The sequence below is a fragment of the Engraulis encrasicolus genome, chromosome 17 (assembly GCF_034702125.1).
Source record: "Engraulis encrasicolus isolate BLACKSEA-1 chromosome 17, IST_EnEncr_1.0, whole genome shotgun sequence".
NCBI classification, from domain to species: domain Eukaryota; kingdom Metazoa; phylum Chordata; class Actinopteri; order Clupeiformes; family Engraulidae; genus Engraulis; species Engraulis encrasicolus.
This window is the reverse complement of record NC_085873.1, coordinates 18,304,921-18,321,984: the sequence shown is the minus strand read 5'-3', so window position 1 is coordinate 18,321,984 and position 17,064 is coordinate 18,304,921. Positions and strand designations below refer to the sequence as shown.

Sequence of the window (17,064 nt, the reverse complement as noted above, 5' to 3'; positions counted from 1 at the left end):
CAGCCTCCGCAGCGGCTCTGAGATGGTCGCAAACTGGGGTATGAAACGGCTGCTGTACCCAGCTAGACCCAGAAAGCTGCAAACCTCTGATGCGTTCTCTGGCTCACGCGCCTCCTCCAGGGCTCTGACTCGCTCACTGGTAGGCCCTACTCCCTTTTCAGTCAGTAAGATGCCCATGAACACTAATTTGTCCATCTCAAATTGACACTTCTCACCGTTCAGGGTTAGGCCGCACTTCTCCAGCCTCTCCAGCACTGCATGTAGTCGCTGGCGATGCGTGTCGTGGTCAGGTGCATGGACGATGATGTCATCGGAGATGTTGGCCACTCCCTCGATGCCTGTCAGCGCCGATGCCACCTCGTGCTGATACTGCTCACTTGCAGACGAGACCCCGAATATGAGTCTCTTGTAGCGGTATGTCCCGCTGTGTACGGCGAATGTTGTGATCGCCCTTGACTCCTCAGTGAGCTCCAGCTGGTGGTAGCCCCACCGCAGGTCGAGCTTACTGAACACAGCTGACCCGTTCATGTCATGCAACAGTTCATCAACGGTCGGGATCGGGTATCTGCCCCGGATGATTGCCCTGTTTGCCATTCTCATGTCCAGGCATAAGCGAATGTCTTTGTCCTTTGCCTTCGGCACCACTACGACAGGGTTCACCCATGGCGTTGGACCCTCCACTTTCTCGATGATGTCCATTCGTAGCAGCTCCTCGATCTTCCTATCGACCGCCTCCCGCAGGTGGAATGGTACATGTCTCAGCGGCTGTGCTACGAGCTCCACGTTGCCGTCGATGTGCAGCCTTACTTGCTTAGTGTTAAGCTTACCCACCCCTGTGAATAACTTTGGGTATTTTTCTTTCACCTCAGTCTTAACATCAGTGACTGCTGCAACATCTACACCCACCCTTAGCACTCCTAGCTCTGTAGCTGTCTGCCTGCCAAGTAACGGTACACCCTGACCTGCTATCACTGTGAACTCTGCTTGTGTCGCTCTTTTGCCAATCTTCACATCACATGTGAACACTCCCTTTACCGGCAGTGGCTCCTTTGATGAATATGTGTACAATTTCTTGTCGGATTTGGCTGACTCACAATTAATTTTCTTTTTCTTCAGCCCTTCCCATGTATTTTCATCAACTATGTTGGTCGTGGCCCCGGAATCAATCAACATTACTAGGTCCACCCACATTAAATGTCAGGCTATCTGTGTTGCTATTGTCACGCACTACAAATGCAAAATCTTTTTCCTGCTTTTCATCTACATACTTCACTGACCCCCTACTACCTTTTGACTTGCACATCTTGGCGTAGTGGTCCTTGCCGTTGCACTTCCTGCAAGTTTGTCCGCGAGCTGGGCATTTCTGGTCTTTCGCGAAGTGGTCGCCATGTCCACACCTGAAGCAGACTTTGCCTTTCTCTTCTCCCTCGCGTTTTCGGAATTTGCCCCGCTCTCCTCTCCCCTTCGAGATTTGGTTCACCGCCTCGGCGCCTTTGATGTCTGTGTCGTTCACTCGCATTGCCGCCATCTGTTCCTCCACCCTCTCACACTGTGCCGCGATCTCTAGTGCTTTGTCGAGGACCAACGCCGAGCCCTCCTCGAGCAGTTTCCTCCGCACATACTCCGACGAGCATTTACTTAGCACAGCATCCCTGAGCTGGTTAGACAAGTCACCCCCAAATGCACAGTCTTTTGCCGTCCGGCGTAAACGGGTTACGAACTGCTGTACAGTCTCCCCTGCATTCTGTGACAATTGGTAGAAAGTTTGGCGCGCAAATGCATTGTTCACCTTTGGTACGAAGTAGTCGTTTAGCGCCTTCACAGCCTTGTCATAGTCGACGACTCCAGTGTCGTCCAAAGTGGAAAAAATATCCTGCACATCCGTTCCGGCGTGATGCAGGAGTAATGCACGTCTCCGAATCTTTGTGCTGTCGGTGACCCTTGCGTCCATGATTAAACCTTTCCCGTCAGCAAACAGTTCAAACGCCGTTAGCCACCTGGTCCAGCGAGGACCTAGCGTAGCTGGCTCCTTGTAGCAATCAAACTTCGGCACGGATGATTTGTCCTCCATCTCGAAGATACGGACTAATCTCACTTTCAGATTTAACTATACGAAGTTGATTATTATCCTCGTCGCCAATGTTACACTTTGACTTTGTGTAAGCGAATTAAATCAGACACACACCGGAGCATAGTTTTCCGTGGCTTTACTTCATGCTGGTCAACGTAGAAGAGAGAGCATTACATCCCTACTACACAGGGTCAAGGGGAATAACGTATGACGTGCTGACGTCATCCTCAGTACATGACACCATCAACAAGCCATTATGTGACATATTATTTAACGATCTCACAATCATCATGAAAACGGCACCTTGAGATGTGAATGTAGACTAAAAACGTGCCAATGACAGGAATTATACACCCAACAACCAAACCTGTATTATACTGCAGCTAGTGCGATGAAACTTGCTGCTGTCTGCACACAGACTGCCATCTTGCTAGGCGCTATTTGAGTCACTTTTAGTTGAACACAGCGCCAATGTCAATACTTTTGCATTTTTTTTCCATCTGCGATAATATCAGTTAATATGTAGGTGGTGTTTATAAGTAACCCGACTCCTCTTAGCTAAAACATTAGCATAAAAGTTCGGTAGTTAGCGCGCTAACAAAACTCAGCATGAGTGTGGCATCTGCAACATGCTGAAGTGAAACTATAAGCTTTTTTCTATAAGCTTGTTATTCTAACGAATAACAAATTATTCTCTTACTGTTGGCGTTCTCACAAGTAGTAGATTGAAGCACATCTTCTACAACATCTTCCAAAAACCCCAGAAAGTAATCTGGTGATTGATTCATGAATCACGGTATCCAGCCATTATTTTGAATAGAACTACCGGTAGCATAATGCACAGGCAGTGGTTGACATTAGGAGATGAGACACAGATAAACGTTCCGCTCGCCCGCTCCACACACCGGGAGATGCTGTGACAGCTCTGGGTTAAGTTTTAAGGTGGGTTCAGAAATTATGAAACAGAGGGATCGAACGTCTGTGGAAAAAACAGAACCTTGTGTGTTGTTGACAGCTAATTATTAGCACTGAGCAGAGAAGCTCCATCAACACTGTAGTGCTTATCGACATTCTGTATGTCCAAACACGGAGAACTTTAATCCCTGACACTCTACTTCCTCCTCTGTTGTGCGCCATGATGGATGGGAATCATGTTCCATGTGCTGTGACGATGTGGGTATTTCACAAGTCCAATTCCTACTAACCGTGAGAAAAACAGAAAACTAATATTCCAGTGTTCCAACAGGAAATGCACATTACTATGCGTGCTTAACATGTAGAAACAGAAACACACAAGCACAATATAAAACAAATTTATATGGGACATGAGTAAATAGACCTTTGGTGTCATTCATTACACAATACCTACAGAGACTAGCTTTGCATCTGGACAGAGACACACTCCCTATCACACAGGCACGCATGCACACACTAACACACGCGCTCATGACCATAATTACAGCTATAAATAGATACTGACAAACAGTATGGCCTTCTCACTTTCAGGCCACACTCACTGTTGCACACACGCGGTTCAAACCTACACACACGTGCATGCATTCACACCCACACACACAAACACAACTGAGCACATGCACACACCTGGTGATATGGGTCGGCTGGAGCTGGGGGAGGGGGAGTAGGGGATGGGGCTGGAGACCGTCCGGGGCCGTAGTCCCTGTGCTGACATCTCGTTGAAGTACCTGTAGAGGCGCGCACAGTCACACACACACACACACACACACACACACACACACACACACACACACACACACACACACACACACACACACACACACACACACACACACACACACACACACACACACACACACACACACACACACACACACACACAGAAGATCAGGCTGACCCAGATCCAATAAGAGCCAAAAAAACCCCAATAAAACACAACTTTAAAGAAAGAATGAAATAATAAGTAAATACATAAATAAATAATTACAATAAGTCTTTGTGTGAAACTAGACATTTTAAAGCAGTTGTGGCAAGAGAAATATGCAAAACCCAGCACACACACACACGCACACACCCAAAATAAGATCATTATACAAACCCCAACTCCGATGAAGTTGGGACGTTTGGTAAACAGTGAATAAAATCAAAATGCTATCATTTTCAAAACATTCAATCTATTCATTAGATGGAGAATAGTGAAAAGACAACATATTAAGTGTTAAAACCGAGAAAAAAGATTGTTTTGGGGGACATATGTACTCATTTCTAATTTGATAAATCCAACACGTCTCAAAAGAGTTGGGACGGGGATCAGTGAAATTTAGTAAACATCCAAATAAGATAAAACAACAAAGAAGAACATTTCAAAATGAATTGTACTGACGGACAATATAGGTGTCCAGGTATAAGATCATCACAGAGAGGCTGAGTCACTCAGAATTAAAGATGCAAAGGGAATAATTACCATAGTTATTACATACATTTTTGAATTCCCTTTGATTTAGCATGATTGAGTGTATATAAGACATATTTTTGTTAATAAAATCATTGTATAGGTTCATGACATCATGAAATATATATTGGCTGTAGTCTCACTCTAGCACTCCAGGAATTAGAGCTATTGAAAATTGACCATATTAAGAATGCTTAATGCATGAAAATGATACAGGGGTGTAACATTCTCCTAAGCACCTGAGCTCACTTGAAATAGACCCAGAAGACATGGGAAACTGTCCTTTGCTTACAGAAGTCAGCAGAAGTTGTAGAAGTGCATTCTTTTTGACAATAATAGAGCATTGCACATCCTGTGCTACAGTGAAAATGGACCATCCAACTTGTGTTAGTGCTAGCTTCAAAAGTCAGCCTCCATGATGGCATGTGGGTGCAGTAGTGCATTGGTTAAGATGTTCTCACTCATCTGTAGAGTTAAATACAGTGCTGAATGGTATAAATGGGTTTTAAACAGCATGAAAAGCCACTCATGCATTATATTTTGAAGGGAGATCTTCGATTACTGCCACATAGTAAGGTCAAATTGCATTCTCTACTATGTTTTAACAGTTTGGCTCCATCATAAGGAGTAGCAGGTGATAGAATGGTGGGTTTTTGGTGAAGACCTGTCACACTATAAGCACTACAGAAAGGAAAACATTGCAAAACATGACAAGGAATACACCCACCATTTAAGCTGGTGAAATCATGTCCAAGATAGGAATTAACACTGTTTTTTTTATATAAAATCATCTCATCGGTTAATGTATTTAACTGTTAAGTGTTGTCTTTTGTTTTGTTTTTAGTCTTCCTCGACATTTGCTGCCATTTATTGTCCCCGTCCCAACTCTTTTGAGACGTGTTGGATTTATCAAAATAGAAATGAGTACATATGTCCCCCAAAACAATCTTTTTTCTCGGTCTTAACACTTAATATGTTGTCTTTTCACTATTCTCCATCTAATGAATAGATTGAATGTTTTGAAAATGATAGCATTTTAATTTTATTCACTGTTTACCAAACGTCCCAACTTCATCGGAGTTGGGGTTTGTAATACGAAGTGCTTTGTGTGGATGGGTGACCACAACTTTTAATTCTCAAATTTGCCTGAAAACTTACACCAAAAACAACACACTGGGACATCGTCAGCTAGTGGAAGTGAAAGTAAATATTGAGTTGCGCCCAGGCTTGACACTGACACTGATAAGTGAGCTGACAAGCCAATGCATCACGTGTTTAAGGACCCTTGTTGATATAAAAACGTAAAATGGACAACACCCCCATGCACCGCATCGAACGGCAGTGAAATGCATAGAAATGCAACGAAAACACTCATACTGTGTGTGCATGCAGTACAGGTATACTTGTGTGAATGTGTGTGTGTGTGTGTGTGTGTGTGTGTGTGTGTGTGTGTGTGTGTGTGTGTGTGTGTGTGTGTGTGTGTGTGTGTGTGTGTGTGTGTGGTGCTAGACAGGGAGATGGAAGCAGAGAGAGTCAGCTCCTTGTAAAAGTAGATGGACCGAGTAACCTAATTAGACGAGACATTTTCTACACTGGACAAACACAAGGCCAAATACCGTAGATCACACTATTGTACTACATTCTCATCACCACAAATTCGTCCTGCTGCCCAGCCCCAGTATCACCTTTCCGTGTAGTTTTAAAAATATATATTTTAGGGGCTTTTTCGCCTTCATTATTAGGACAGTACAATGAAGAGTAGGACATTCAATGAGTGGGAGAGAGAGACGGGGGAGGCTCAGGAATCGAACCTGGGTCCCCCCCGCGACAATGCAGTGCCCTACTGATAGAGCCATGGCTGTGCCCTTTTTGTGTATTTTTGCTGGGCATTTTGAATGTTTACCTTTGACCTTCATGTCAGGCCATCTGAACACAAGGCGATGCCATCAGGACGGAAGTATGCGGCTAAAAGCAGATCCAGAGTTGGGGCACTTTGCCAAAAAATGTGCCTGTCCCCAGTGGCAGTCATCAACCTGTGCGTGCGTGCGCTTGTGTAAATGTATGCACGTGTTAGTGTGCATCAGTATGTGTTTGTGTATATACTGTATTTGTGTGTGACCAAGCGTGTACGTGTGTGAGTGTGTGTGTGGGGGTATGCATGCACACGTCCGTCCAACATCAGAGCAGAATCCAGTGCTCTGTCCTGAAAACACAATGTCAGGGCGGAGGGAAATGACGTCACCACGCAATCACCGGGTGCTGCTCATGAGGGGAAGACAGCACTTAACCACTTTCCCACACACCCCAAATCATCATTATGGCTCTTGACTGCTTTCAGACATGAAAAAAGGCCAAAAAGCTGCTGCAAAAGCTCAACAATGTCCTAGATAGAGCGGACAGATTTAATCACAAGGGCCATCAAATGCTCCTTCTGTTATACACACTGAGTGTATTTTAAGAGTAAACGTAAATATTCCTTGTCTATGTTTATAAGTTGAAAGGGTCTCCTCTCTGTTCAGAGGTTTAAATGCTCTAGAGCGGAAGTTCGTAAAGGAGGTGTAGAGTGATGTTGCCATTGGTGTGTGGTAGAATAACTACAGAGAGATGCTTCACAGCAATATAATCACAACATGGTAGTGCTGCAAAATGCTATCAAATTTCTCCCCGTTTCTTTTTTTTTGAGGGGTGGGGGTGGGTTAAGGATTTTATAGTGTGAGATGAAAGATGGGGGAGGATTGGGAAATGACCTCGGGCTGGAATCAAACCCAGGTCCCTGGCGTGACAGTGCAGTGCCCTACTGTTTGAGCCACAGCAGGGCCAGGTGGGGGATTTTGATGCAAAATACAATATTGTTTCTCAAGGTATTGCCATGTGCATGTTTGGTAACTTGCATGTTTATATAAAAGAAAGTAAAGTCAAACAAAGAAAACCCGAAATAAAGCGACAACCTGAAATACAAACCCAACAAAAAACTGAGCAAGCAAGCCTGGCATTCATGTGCCCAACAGGGCATTCCTAACAGTGCTGAGCTGGCATGACTGGCACGACCCATATGCCCTGTACAGTGTGGCACGAGGTAAGTCCAGATTAACCTACATTGCAGTTCCCACTATGGGGCCATGTGTTCGCTCGCACTCTGCTAATGTCAACAGAAGCAGCGTTACTCTCTCTGAGGGGTAAACTAACAGTAGGGACACATAGGAGGCGAAGCGAGCGAGGCGAAGAGAGGCGAAATTCACTGATGGCTCAACCATCATCAGGTCGTCGCGGCGAATCAAATGTAATGGAACAGTTATGTTGTTGATTTGATTGGGCCGCCGCAGGCGAATTCGCTCCTCATTTGCATTTTTCGTTTGCAACATTAAACTTTCTTTAATAATTTTGCTGCGCTTCGCTCCCGTTCGCTTGCTTTCACTTGCCTTCGCCTCTCTCATAGGAATGAATGGCGAAGTTTGCTTCGATTGGCCAAATTCGCGTCTATGTGTCCTACCGTCAGAAGCTGGTTCAGGAGTAAACCAGGTTAAGTTAAGAGGTAAATCATCTAATAGAAGAACCTGGCGTCCTCCTTTCCTTATAGGCCCCAGATGCCCTCTGCGCCACCAGCCACTACAACCTGTCTCATCTGCTCCATCGCATCACTGCTGTCATATCTGTCATCGTCTGTCTTGCTGGAGTGAGTGAGAGTCTCCGCCAGACAAGATGAAGCGATGTCAATCGTGCTCTAGCTTCTTTGGTGTTCACGGTTCAGGACCACAAAATCATAACACAAAGTGGTGACAGACTCACAGCACTGATATGTCAGTCACTGCTTTGCGCCACAATGAAAAAAATACTTAAAATAACTCAAAATATTCAGAGTGCAAAAACACGTCCTGGAGAATTAACCCAGTAGTTTGCTCTGACACCTTGGCAAGGTAAGGTGACACACCATGTCACACTTGCAAACTTAATAGTCACTTGTGTTCTAGCCTCTTTGGTGTCCAAGGTCCTTCACCACACAATCTAAACAAACAACCGCCCACACAGCTTTGAAACGCCAATAAAAATGACACTGGGTTCCATTCCAAGAATAAGGTTCACCTACAGGAAGTGGTAAACAAGTCAAGTGGTTCAAGGGTGTCATTTAGCTAAGAAACAGAGGACTCCAGGCTGTTCTATTAGATGATTTAACACTACCTCAAGGTACTTGGTTTACTACTTAGCCAGGTTCTTAGAATACTCCCTTGGTCATAGTAGCAAGAATGGGGTCACTTGTGCCCTAGCCTTGCCTCTTTGGTACACACTGTCCTGGACCACACAATCAAAACAAACAGCTGCACATGCAGCATCGAAACATCAGTCATTGGGTTGAAGCACAATGACTTAAAAATAACAACTGGGTCAAAGACGTCCAAAATGGCATTGTCATTCAGTGTAACGGATACCTTCTGCGGACTGTAACGGTAAAAAAAACATGATTTTTAAATAGTTTCAAGTGAATGGATGACAGCCGAGGCTTGTATTGAATTCACTGGAAAAAAATAAAATAAAAAGAGTCATGTTTTTTACAGTTACAGTCAGCAGAAGGTATCCGTTACACTGAATGACAATGCCATTTTGGACGTCTTTGACCCAACTACCGTATAAATGTATTCAGAGTGCTCCAGTCGTTCTTGTCTTAGGTCCTCCAGAAGTGACCCCGCTGTTTGTCATGGCACTTTGTCACAGGTCGAGACAGGTGACAGAAATGCCACATATATTCCCTCCTATCTCTCCCCCACAATTCCACAGCCATCACAAAATAATGCCGGATATGATGGAGCATGATCGACAGATAATATGGGAAAAATGGGCAGCGAAAAAGGGCAGACGGAAATCCCCATAAGAATCCCCGTTAAGAATGCAGGATATGACTCAGGATGGAAAAAAGTGGACACAACTGCAAGGTCAGGCAAGAGCTACACAACATCTCCCAGAAAACAGGACAATGTCCCTGTGAACAGTGGACATAGAGTAAAACCAGAGATTCTTTAAGTATAGAGATATGCCAACATAATAGGTTTCTATGGGCACCTAACATGACCAGGTTCCGGTCTGCCTAAAGGGCCGTGTCATAATGCTCCTACAATGAATAGAACAGTCCTTAGGTCTGCCTAGGTCTGCCTAAAGGGGGCCATAATAGAACCAGGAAACAATGGGCCAATGGAACCTCTCTCTCTCTATTCTCTCTGGTAAAACACAGCCCTACAAAGGCAAGGTGCAGTAACAATGCCCATACTGAAACTGAGAAAAAGGCTTTCAAAGTTTTGTTAGGTTGGATATTGTAGCTACTGCTAATTTGACACAGCAATATCTTTAAAAAGGGAGGCATTTTGACCATACAGCTTTGGCACAAGATAATAAAGGTGTTTTTGGTATAACTTCTTCATTTTCAGTCTAAACTCACTTTTGACAAAAAATATGTAGTTACTGCTCTTTGTCTTTGTATGGCAGAATAAATGTATTTCTCTCTCAAAAATCAATAGATAACACAGGCAGAGGACAATGTTGTGAGACTGGTGATACCATCATTCCCTCATTATGGTCAATAAGATATAATAAGACATGGGGACTGGACACTTCACTCAGCAAATGGCTCTCACATTTTCTCACCAGCCGAGCACAGGATGTCAGAGTGGGTAGTAGAGGTGCTCCGATCACCATTTTTTGGCCCGATCACCGATACCGATCACCAAAAATCTTTATCTGCCGATCACCGATCATTGCCGATCACAGAAATTATTTCCTATTTTTTTAATAGCCTATTAATTATCCTTATTGAATACCATTTCTGCCCATAAACCAATCAATCTTAATTAGCACATGTCGCTTTCACAATGTAGGCCTATTATTAGGCTATTATTATTATTATTATTATTATTATTATTATTATTATCTTTCAGACTAGTGTTGGTAATATAGCCTACAAGTAAGTCTACAGTATTAATCAATTTATAAGTTATTGCATATAATTACTAAACTATTTAAGATTGAATTGAAACTGAAACATTACTTCAAACAGTCTTCTACATACGAGAAAAAACCCTGTCGCTTTAAATGAGCAGCCTCGTGAGGAGAGCCCCTCCCCTCTCTGTCACAGTCCACAGCTGCAGTGCTCCGCTGCCGTTCTGAGTCTGAGCTCTCTCCCTCTCCCCTCATCTGTCGCCGTTTGGCGTTTCAGCGACTATCAAACTAATCGACTGACTGTCAATTACAACTTTGAAAAGAATAACGTTGACATGTTTGTGCGGACAACGTGAAGTTGTCGCGTGCTGACCGAGGCAACTACTCAGGTTATAACGTAAAATGGCTAACTGGCGAGGAGTCAATCGCAAATTACATTGTAACTGAAACACTTGAGATTCTAAACAAGAAAAAAAAAACTTCACTTGAAAGAACAGGCAACACGCAAAACACAGCGTGTCTGGGAGGAAAGCTCTTTCTCTGTAACACTGTCATAGATTGTAGAATTCCCTGCACAGACTCATTGAGTTTCACCGTCCACTCTCCCTCTGTTGCTGTTTGGTGTTGCAGCGACTACAAACTAATGAACTGGCTGTCAATTAGGCTACAACTTTAAAAACAATACCGTTGATGTTTGTTTTGGAAACGTTTAGTTGTTGCGTGCTGACTGACAACTTCCATACAGGCTGTAACTCAAAATAGCGAACATGGCGAGACTGACACGTCATTCGCAAATTACAAGCGTCATGTAGGCTAAACGGCGCATGGATCGGAAAATCAGATCATTGTTGGTGCAGATATGATTATAAATGGTGAAAATGAAGGAGGGAATTCCGAAAAGTTATAGACAAGCAAAGATACTTCTTTTGGTGCAGCAGCTGTGCAGAGCCAGCACCTAGGCATGCAGCTGCAGGTGTAAAGGCAAAATGGTTGCGTGAGGAATTTAATATCTCTGGATCGGTTTTTTGATCGGCATGTTTTTCCGATCACCGATCAGGCTATTTTTGGCCATTATCGGCCGATCATGATCGGCTGCCGAGCAATCGGAGCACCTCTAGTGGGTAGCATGGCATCCAACCAACCCCCCCAAACATCAGCACCGGTGCGCCTCAAAGCTTGTCTTTTAAGCTCACTGCTCTGCGATATTAACACACGATGTTCCATTATTGTCTAGTATGAGCACTTCACAGTATGTGACTGGTGCATTACAAATAGTGAATTCTGAGAGTTAAATTGCAGGCTGAAAATATTAACAGAAACGGTGAGAAGTTTCTTTCCTCAGGCCATTTGAATTTTAAGTTCATCTTAATGCATGAACTTCACTGAGCTCACGCACACACAAAAAAGCTTGCACGCACGTATACATGCAATTGAATCACACACCCCACAATCCCGTGCCACCATTATACAAAGTGTATCGATGTATTTGACAAGAAAGGTAACCTTGGCGGTCCCAAATGGCGGCAAAAAGTGCCAAAGAAACCAGTTAGCCTTTGAGTGTCCCCAAAAATCACACAGAAAGCGATAGCCCAACTGAGAAACTCCAACTCCTATTGTAATTGTGACACAGCACTCCATAGCACACAAGTGCACAACAACAAAATTGCATTTATGCCTCACCCTTGTAAGGGGGCAGCCCTCAATTACCTCAGTCATAGAGGAAGATGGGGAGAGGATTGGTTAATTACTCTCCCCACCAACTATACAATGTACCAACTATACACTGTACACCAGCTGCGTATAGAATGAACAGTTTGTGAACACTCATTACAGAGCATGTCCTTGACAGCTGGCCATTTAGAGGGGAGGACACAGTCAAAGCCGAGGTGAAAGAGAGGAGTTGCCACCAAGGTTGTTCCACAGAATGCACACTGGAGAGACAGAGAGAGAGAGAGAGAGAGAGACAGAGAGAGACAGAGAGACAGAGAGAGAGAGAGAGAGAGAGACAGAGAGAGAGAGAAAGAAAGAGAGAGAGCATGTGTCGGATTGTGAGTGTTTGTGTGTGTTGAGGGGAGGCTGGTGAAGGTTAGGAACATTGCAGATATGTTTACCAGAGAGAAAGAGGGAGGCTGCTGAAGGTTGGGAATGGTACGGATCTGTTTACCACACATGGGATATCAAGTAGCCATTTTGAGACACTGAAAAACATGATGCAGCACAGGGGCAGTCTGTAAACATGCTGTTGACGCTTGACGCAATGTGTGCGCGCATGTGTCTGTGCTTTAATTTAGACAGCCAACTATGTATAGAGATCAGCTGGAAATAGAGAGGACATAGCATACGCACAACTAACAGCGTACACACAAGTGGAGTTGGGGGGTGGGGGGCTAGGTGGTCAACTAACTGCCGTACACTACCATGGGGTGCGAGGGTGAGGTATGGATCTGTTTACCACACATTGGAAATCTAGAGGGCATTTTCAGAAACTGATGAGAAACCCGATGCAGTGCAGGAACCTTATGCTGTTTATGCTCCACCTATGATGACTGAGCGTCTGTGTGTGTGTGTGTGTGTGTGTGTATGTGTGTGTGTGTGTGTGTGTGTGTGTGTGTGTGTGTGTGTACCTCTCATCGTCCATCTCCAGACTGCTTTCGCTCTCTGACAGCTGTCTGCAGAGGGCCTCCCTGCGCTCCACCTCTCTCTGCAGCTTCCTCTGCAGTCGGATGTTTTCCTCCCTCATGTGCCGCTCCTCCTCGATGTACTGCGCTCGCTTCTCCGTCTCTGCGACACACACACACACACACACATTATCATGTCTATCCTGGTGGGAAGGAAAACAATTCACAGATGTGTGCTCACATGAATACAGACAAGCACACCCTCTCACACACACATCCACAGAATTTACTAAGCACTTGGTGAGAAAAGAGCTTATATATACTGTACATGCCGTTGGAAGACCTTGTATACCTTGTGGGTGCTGGCCCTTGTTTACTTCATAGGACTGCCTATTAATGGTGCATTCTTTTGAAATTCGGTTGTTGGAAACCCAGACCTCTCTCTCGGGAAACTGCAAAAGAACGGGTACTCAACTCGGGGTTCCGAAACACAAACTCGGAACAGCTCGGTGTACTCCGAGTTCGTTTAACATTAGTGTTTTCAGACATTTGTTTTGTCTCCAGCTGTTGCAATAGAACGCATTTACAACGGTTGTCGGAGGGCAAACTCGCGTCTACCGACAGCCGAGTTTCAAAAGAATGAACCATAACATTTATTGACTGGGAAGCTGGGCTGGCGTTATGCAAGCCCACAGAGCAGTTTCCCCTCCTAGCAGGCTCACATTCATGTAATTGGCTGGTCAGATTAAGTGTGTGTGCGTGTATATGTGTGTGTGTATGACCCACTGCCCTCTGCTATCTCGTTCTCACTGGATAGGCCATCATCAGATGGATTAGGAGTGCATTGCCCTCCGCTGGGGCCATAAGGCACTTGTTGAGAACACGGCTGGAAGAATACCACACAAACGGTAAACAAAACACAAGACACGCATACAAAGCAAACAAAAAACAGACAAGTGGCTCAAGCAAGTACAACACCAGCACAAAACCAGTTTGAAATTATATTACATAATTTTACATTTGGTAACTTATTATGAAATTCTTTTATGCAATTTCATGCAATTCTGCCACTGAACCGGACACAGCTCCTTTTCCCTCAGATAAATATGCTGCGCCCACGCAGATAGATAGGAGAGGAGGAAAGCTGGCCTGGCCTCATGCGCATAGCTTTCTGTGAAGGAGGGATTGTGTGATAACGAATGGATAAAAGACGCAAATGTGTTAGTATGCCAGTACATGGAGCCGCTACCGCCGCAAGCTCGCTGTGATAAGGAAAGTCCAAGGGGAACATCTAACCTGTCAAAGTGTGTAAATCCATGCATACTGTATGTGCATGCTTCACTTGAAATGTTTTAACGGTGCACTGTGTTATATTTTTTGTAGTTTATTTCCACATTTCATGCTGCCCATTAACAAATGTTACATTTTTCATGAATACTTACCACTGCCATTAAATTCTAAGTATTTATTATGACTGCACTTATCACACATGAAATCTCCATGTCAGGCGTTTTGAATTCTCAGAAATAGACATTTTAGCAGCAAACACTTACTGTACTTTGGTCATGCTATCAAATAGTAGTTTATTATTTAGTAAATATTCATGTAAAGATCTAACTTGGCAATAGGCAGCACAGTTTCAATGAGCAAAGTGGCAATACCCAGGCCACCATCCTATACAGTGCACATGCACACATTCAAGCACATGATTGAATTCATACTCTGCATATTGTACGCCTTTACATTTAACATCAAAGTAAATGGGGTCTTGGCTCTCAATGATTATTCGACTGAACATATTGACAAAATAAAATCACATCATATGACTATCTCTGACATGGTAGAACGTAGCAAAGTAGGGACCTTCATCCCATGTTGACATGACGACATTGACACATTACATTACATATCACTTAGATGACACTTTTATGTGACTTAGTTATTTAGTTTCAGGGTATTGGTTACAGTCCCCTGATCAGTGTAGGGTCAGGTGCCTTGCTCAAGGGCAACTTCAGCCACGGATGACAGTGAATGAGGTCACCATCGCCCACATTATTACCTCTGCAGGAGGTTATGTTTTCAGTCCCGTTGGTTTGTCTGTCTGTCTGTCAGTAGGATAACTCAAAAACTTGTGAACGGACATGGCTGAAACTTTGTGGAGTTGTTGGAAATGACAAAAGGAACAAATTTTGGTGGTGATCCCGATAACGAACCGGACCCAGGATTTAAAAAAAGATTCTTCACCATTGCTAGCCGACAAATCTAGACGCCCCTAGTGACCACAAATTGAATTATGGGACAGGGTTGATGTTGACATTCCAGTTTCTAACTTAACAAAGAGAAGGCAAAGACTTAACATAGTCAAATGTTTTAACGAACCGTGCCAGTTCCCACACCTAATCGCGAACCAGTCATCGTGTTCACGCCATAGATCTAAGCGTTTGCGAACCAAAAAAGGCAAAATACTTGTTTTTTCTCTGCACACCGTGACAACAATGTGGCCATCAGCAGGTTCATCTGGGTAACACAGTCAAGAGCGGAAAAAGTTCAGAGACCGGTATGAACGTAACTGGTGCGGGCACCGCCACCGGCTCCGTTCTGGTCGGCCTGAAAACCCTATCTGGGTGCATTTCTAGTTCCTACTGGTAAGGAAATCAAACCGGCGGCGACCTTCAGATTCCACGATCAACACCTTAACCATTACGTAACAGCTGGCCACATCAGGAATGCCAGGGACATGGCGACAAGGTCACAGATGACATTTGATAAAGTCATGTGACTGGCAACAAAGCCACTTACTATTTTAACACTCCTTGAATGAACGACACTTCAAATGTGGCCAATTGTAGCCACATTTCTTCCGTGAAGCAAATAAACAAAAATGATGAGGGAGGCCATAACAAGGACTGTGTGTGTGTTGAGTGATAAGAGTTGGTATGAGGATAGTCCCTGCTTCTACAAATCAACAGCTTTGACCATGTCAAGCTTCAGTGTTTCCCATACATTGATGGAACTATGGCGCACCGCCATAGTTTAAATTTGGCCGTCATAGTTTCCGAAATTGTAATATATATATATATATATATATATATATCTTTTTTTTATACGATTTCCGTTTTTTTTTACTCCTGGAGTAAATACATCCTTTACCTTTAACCATGAGTGCTTGAAAGACAAGAGGGATCAAAAGCCTATCAAGTTGTTGTAGTTAAGTTGGGTTTGGGAGCAATAAAAAACCTTCAGAGAAGGGACAGTTGGGATGAGTTTACTGACACTCCCCAGGCTTTGTTTTACAGTTGTATGATAATGAGTTAGGTGACAGGCCTTCATTGACGCAGAGGAGACATCGGGCTGCATATAGAAATTAATGTGAATATAGATAAATGTGTAATATGTTGTTCAGCCCTTTTACTGGGAGGAATTTTGAAAAACTGGCCCTGTGACCAGCACTCCTCATATAGAATGTGTACACCTATGTGTGTGGGGGAAAAGGCAAAGCCTCTTAGACCCTTTTTGTCTGTGTGTTAACAATTTCACAGTGCTCCTAAATCTTATCTGTGCTCCTATTTTGTTTAAAAAATGTTTTATTGCATAGACCCCTGCATGAGGGACGAATGAAAAGTGTGTTGCAAACAGATGATTCACTGTACTGCATTTGTTAATATAAATGACAATGTACTATTATACATGTCATGGGTAAAATCTTATGTAATTTCTCAAAACATAAATGGCTGAAATGTAGGCCTATAGTTTCTCCATGTGCCAATGTCATACTTTACTCATTGTTTTGCCGTTTTGCATTTACGCCGCATGAATTTCTACGCACAGTGGTCCTGAATAGCAGTAAATCTCAGCCTCTGGCTCCACCTGGTGGCCGTTAGATGTCACAGCAGCTACTCAGAATCGTGCTTGTCGCAAGTTAGGCTCCTTGCATGAAGTTGACAGGGACTGACATGGAGCGAAAGTACAGATGTAATGTGCAGTCTGGAAAAACAAAGAAATGTGCATACTTTCTACATCCGTGC

The 17,064-nt window shown here is 43.8% G+C and overlaps 1 protein-coding gene across 1 annotated transcript in view; it reads right to left on the bottom strand.

The window, feature by feature from the left end:
• The window catches only part of ccdc6b (coiled-coil domain containing 6b), a 94,699-nt gene that overhangs the window by 39,048 nt on the left and 38,587 nt on the right, over window positions 1-17,064 (bottom strand). The window contains exons 6-7 of the mRNA XM_063221919.1: window positions 13,046-13,202; window positions 3,674-3,774 (exon numbers count right to left, since the gene is read on the bottom strand). Coding sequence (XP_063077989.1) covers window positions 3,674-3,774; window positions 13,046-13,202 — 258 coding nt within the window. The remainder of the gene's footprint in view (window positions 1-3,673; window positions 3,775-13,045; window positions 13,203-17,064) is intronic.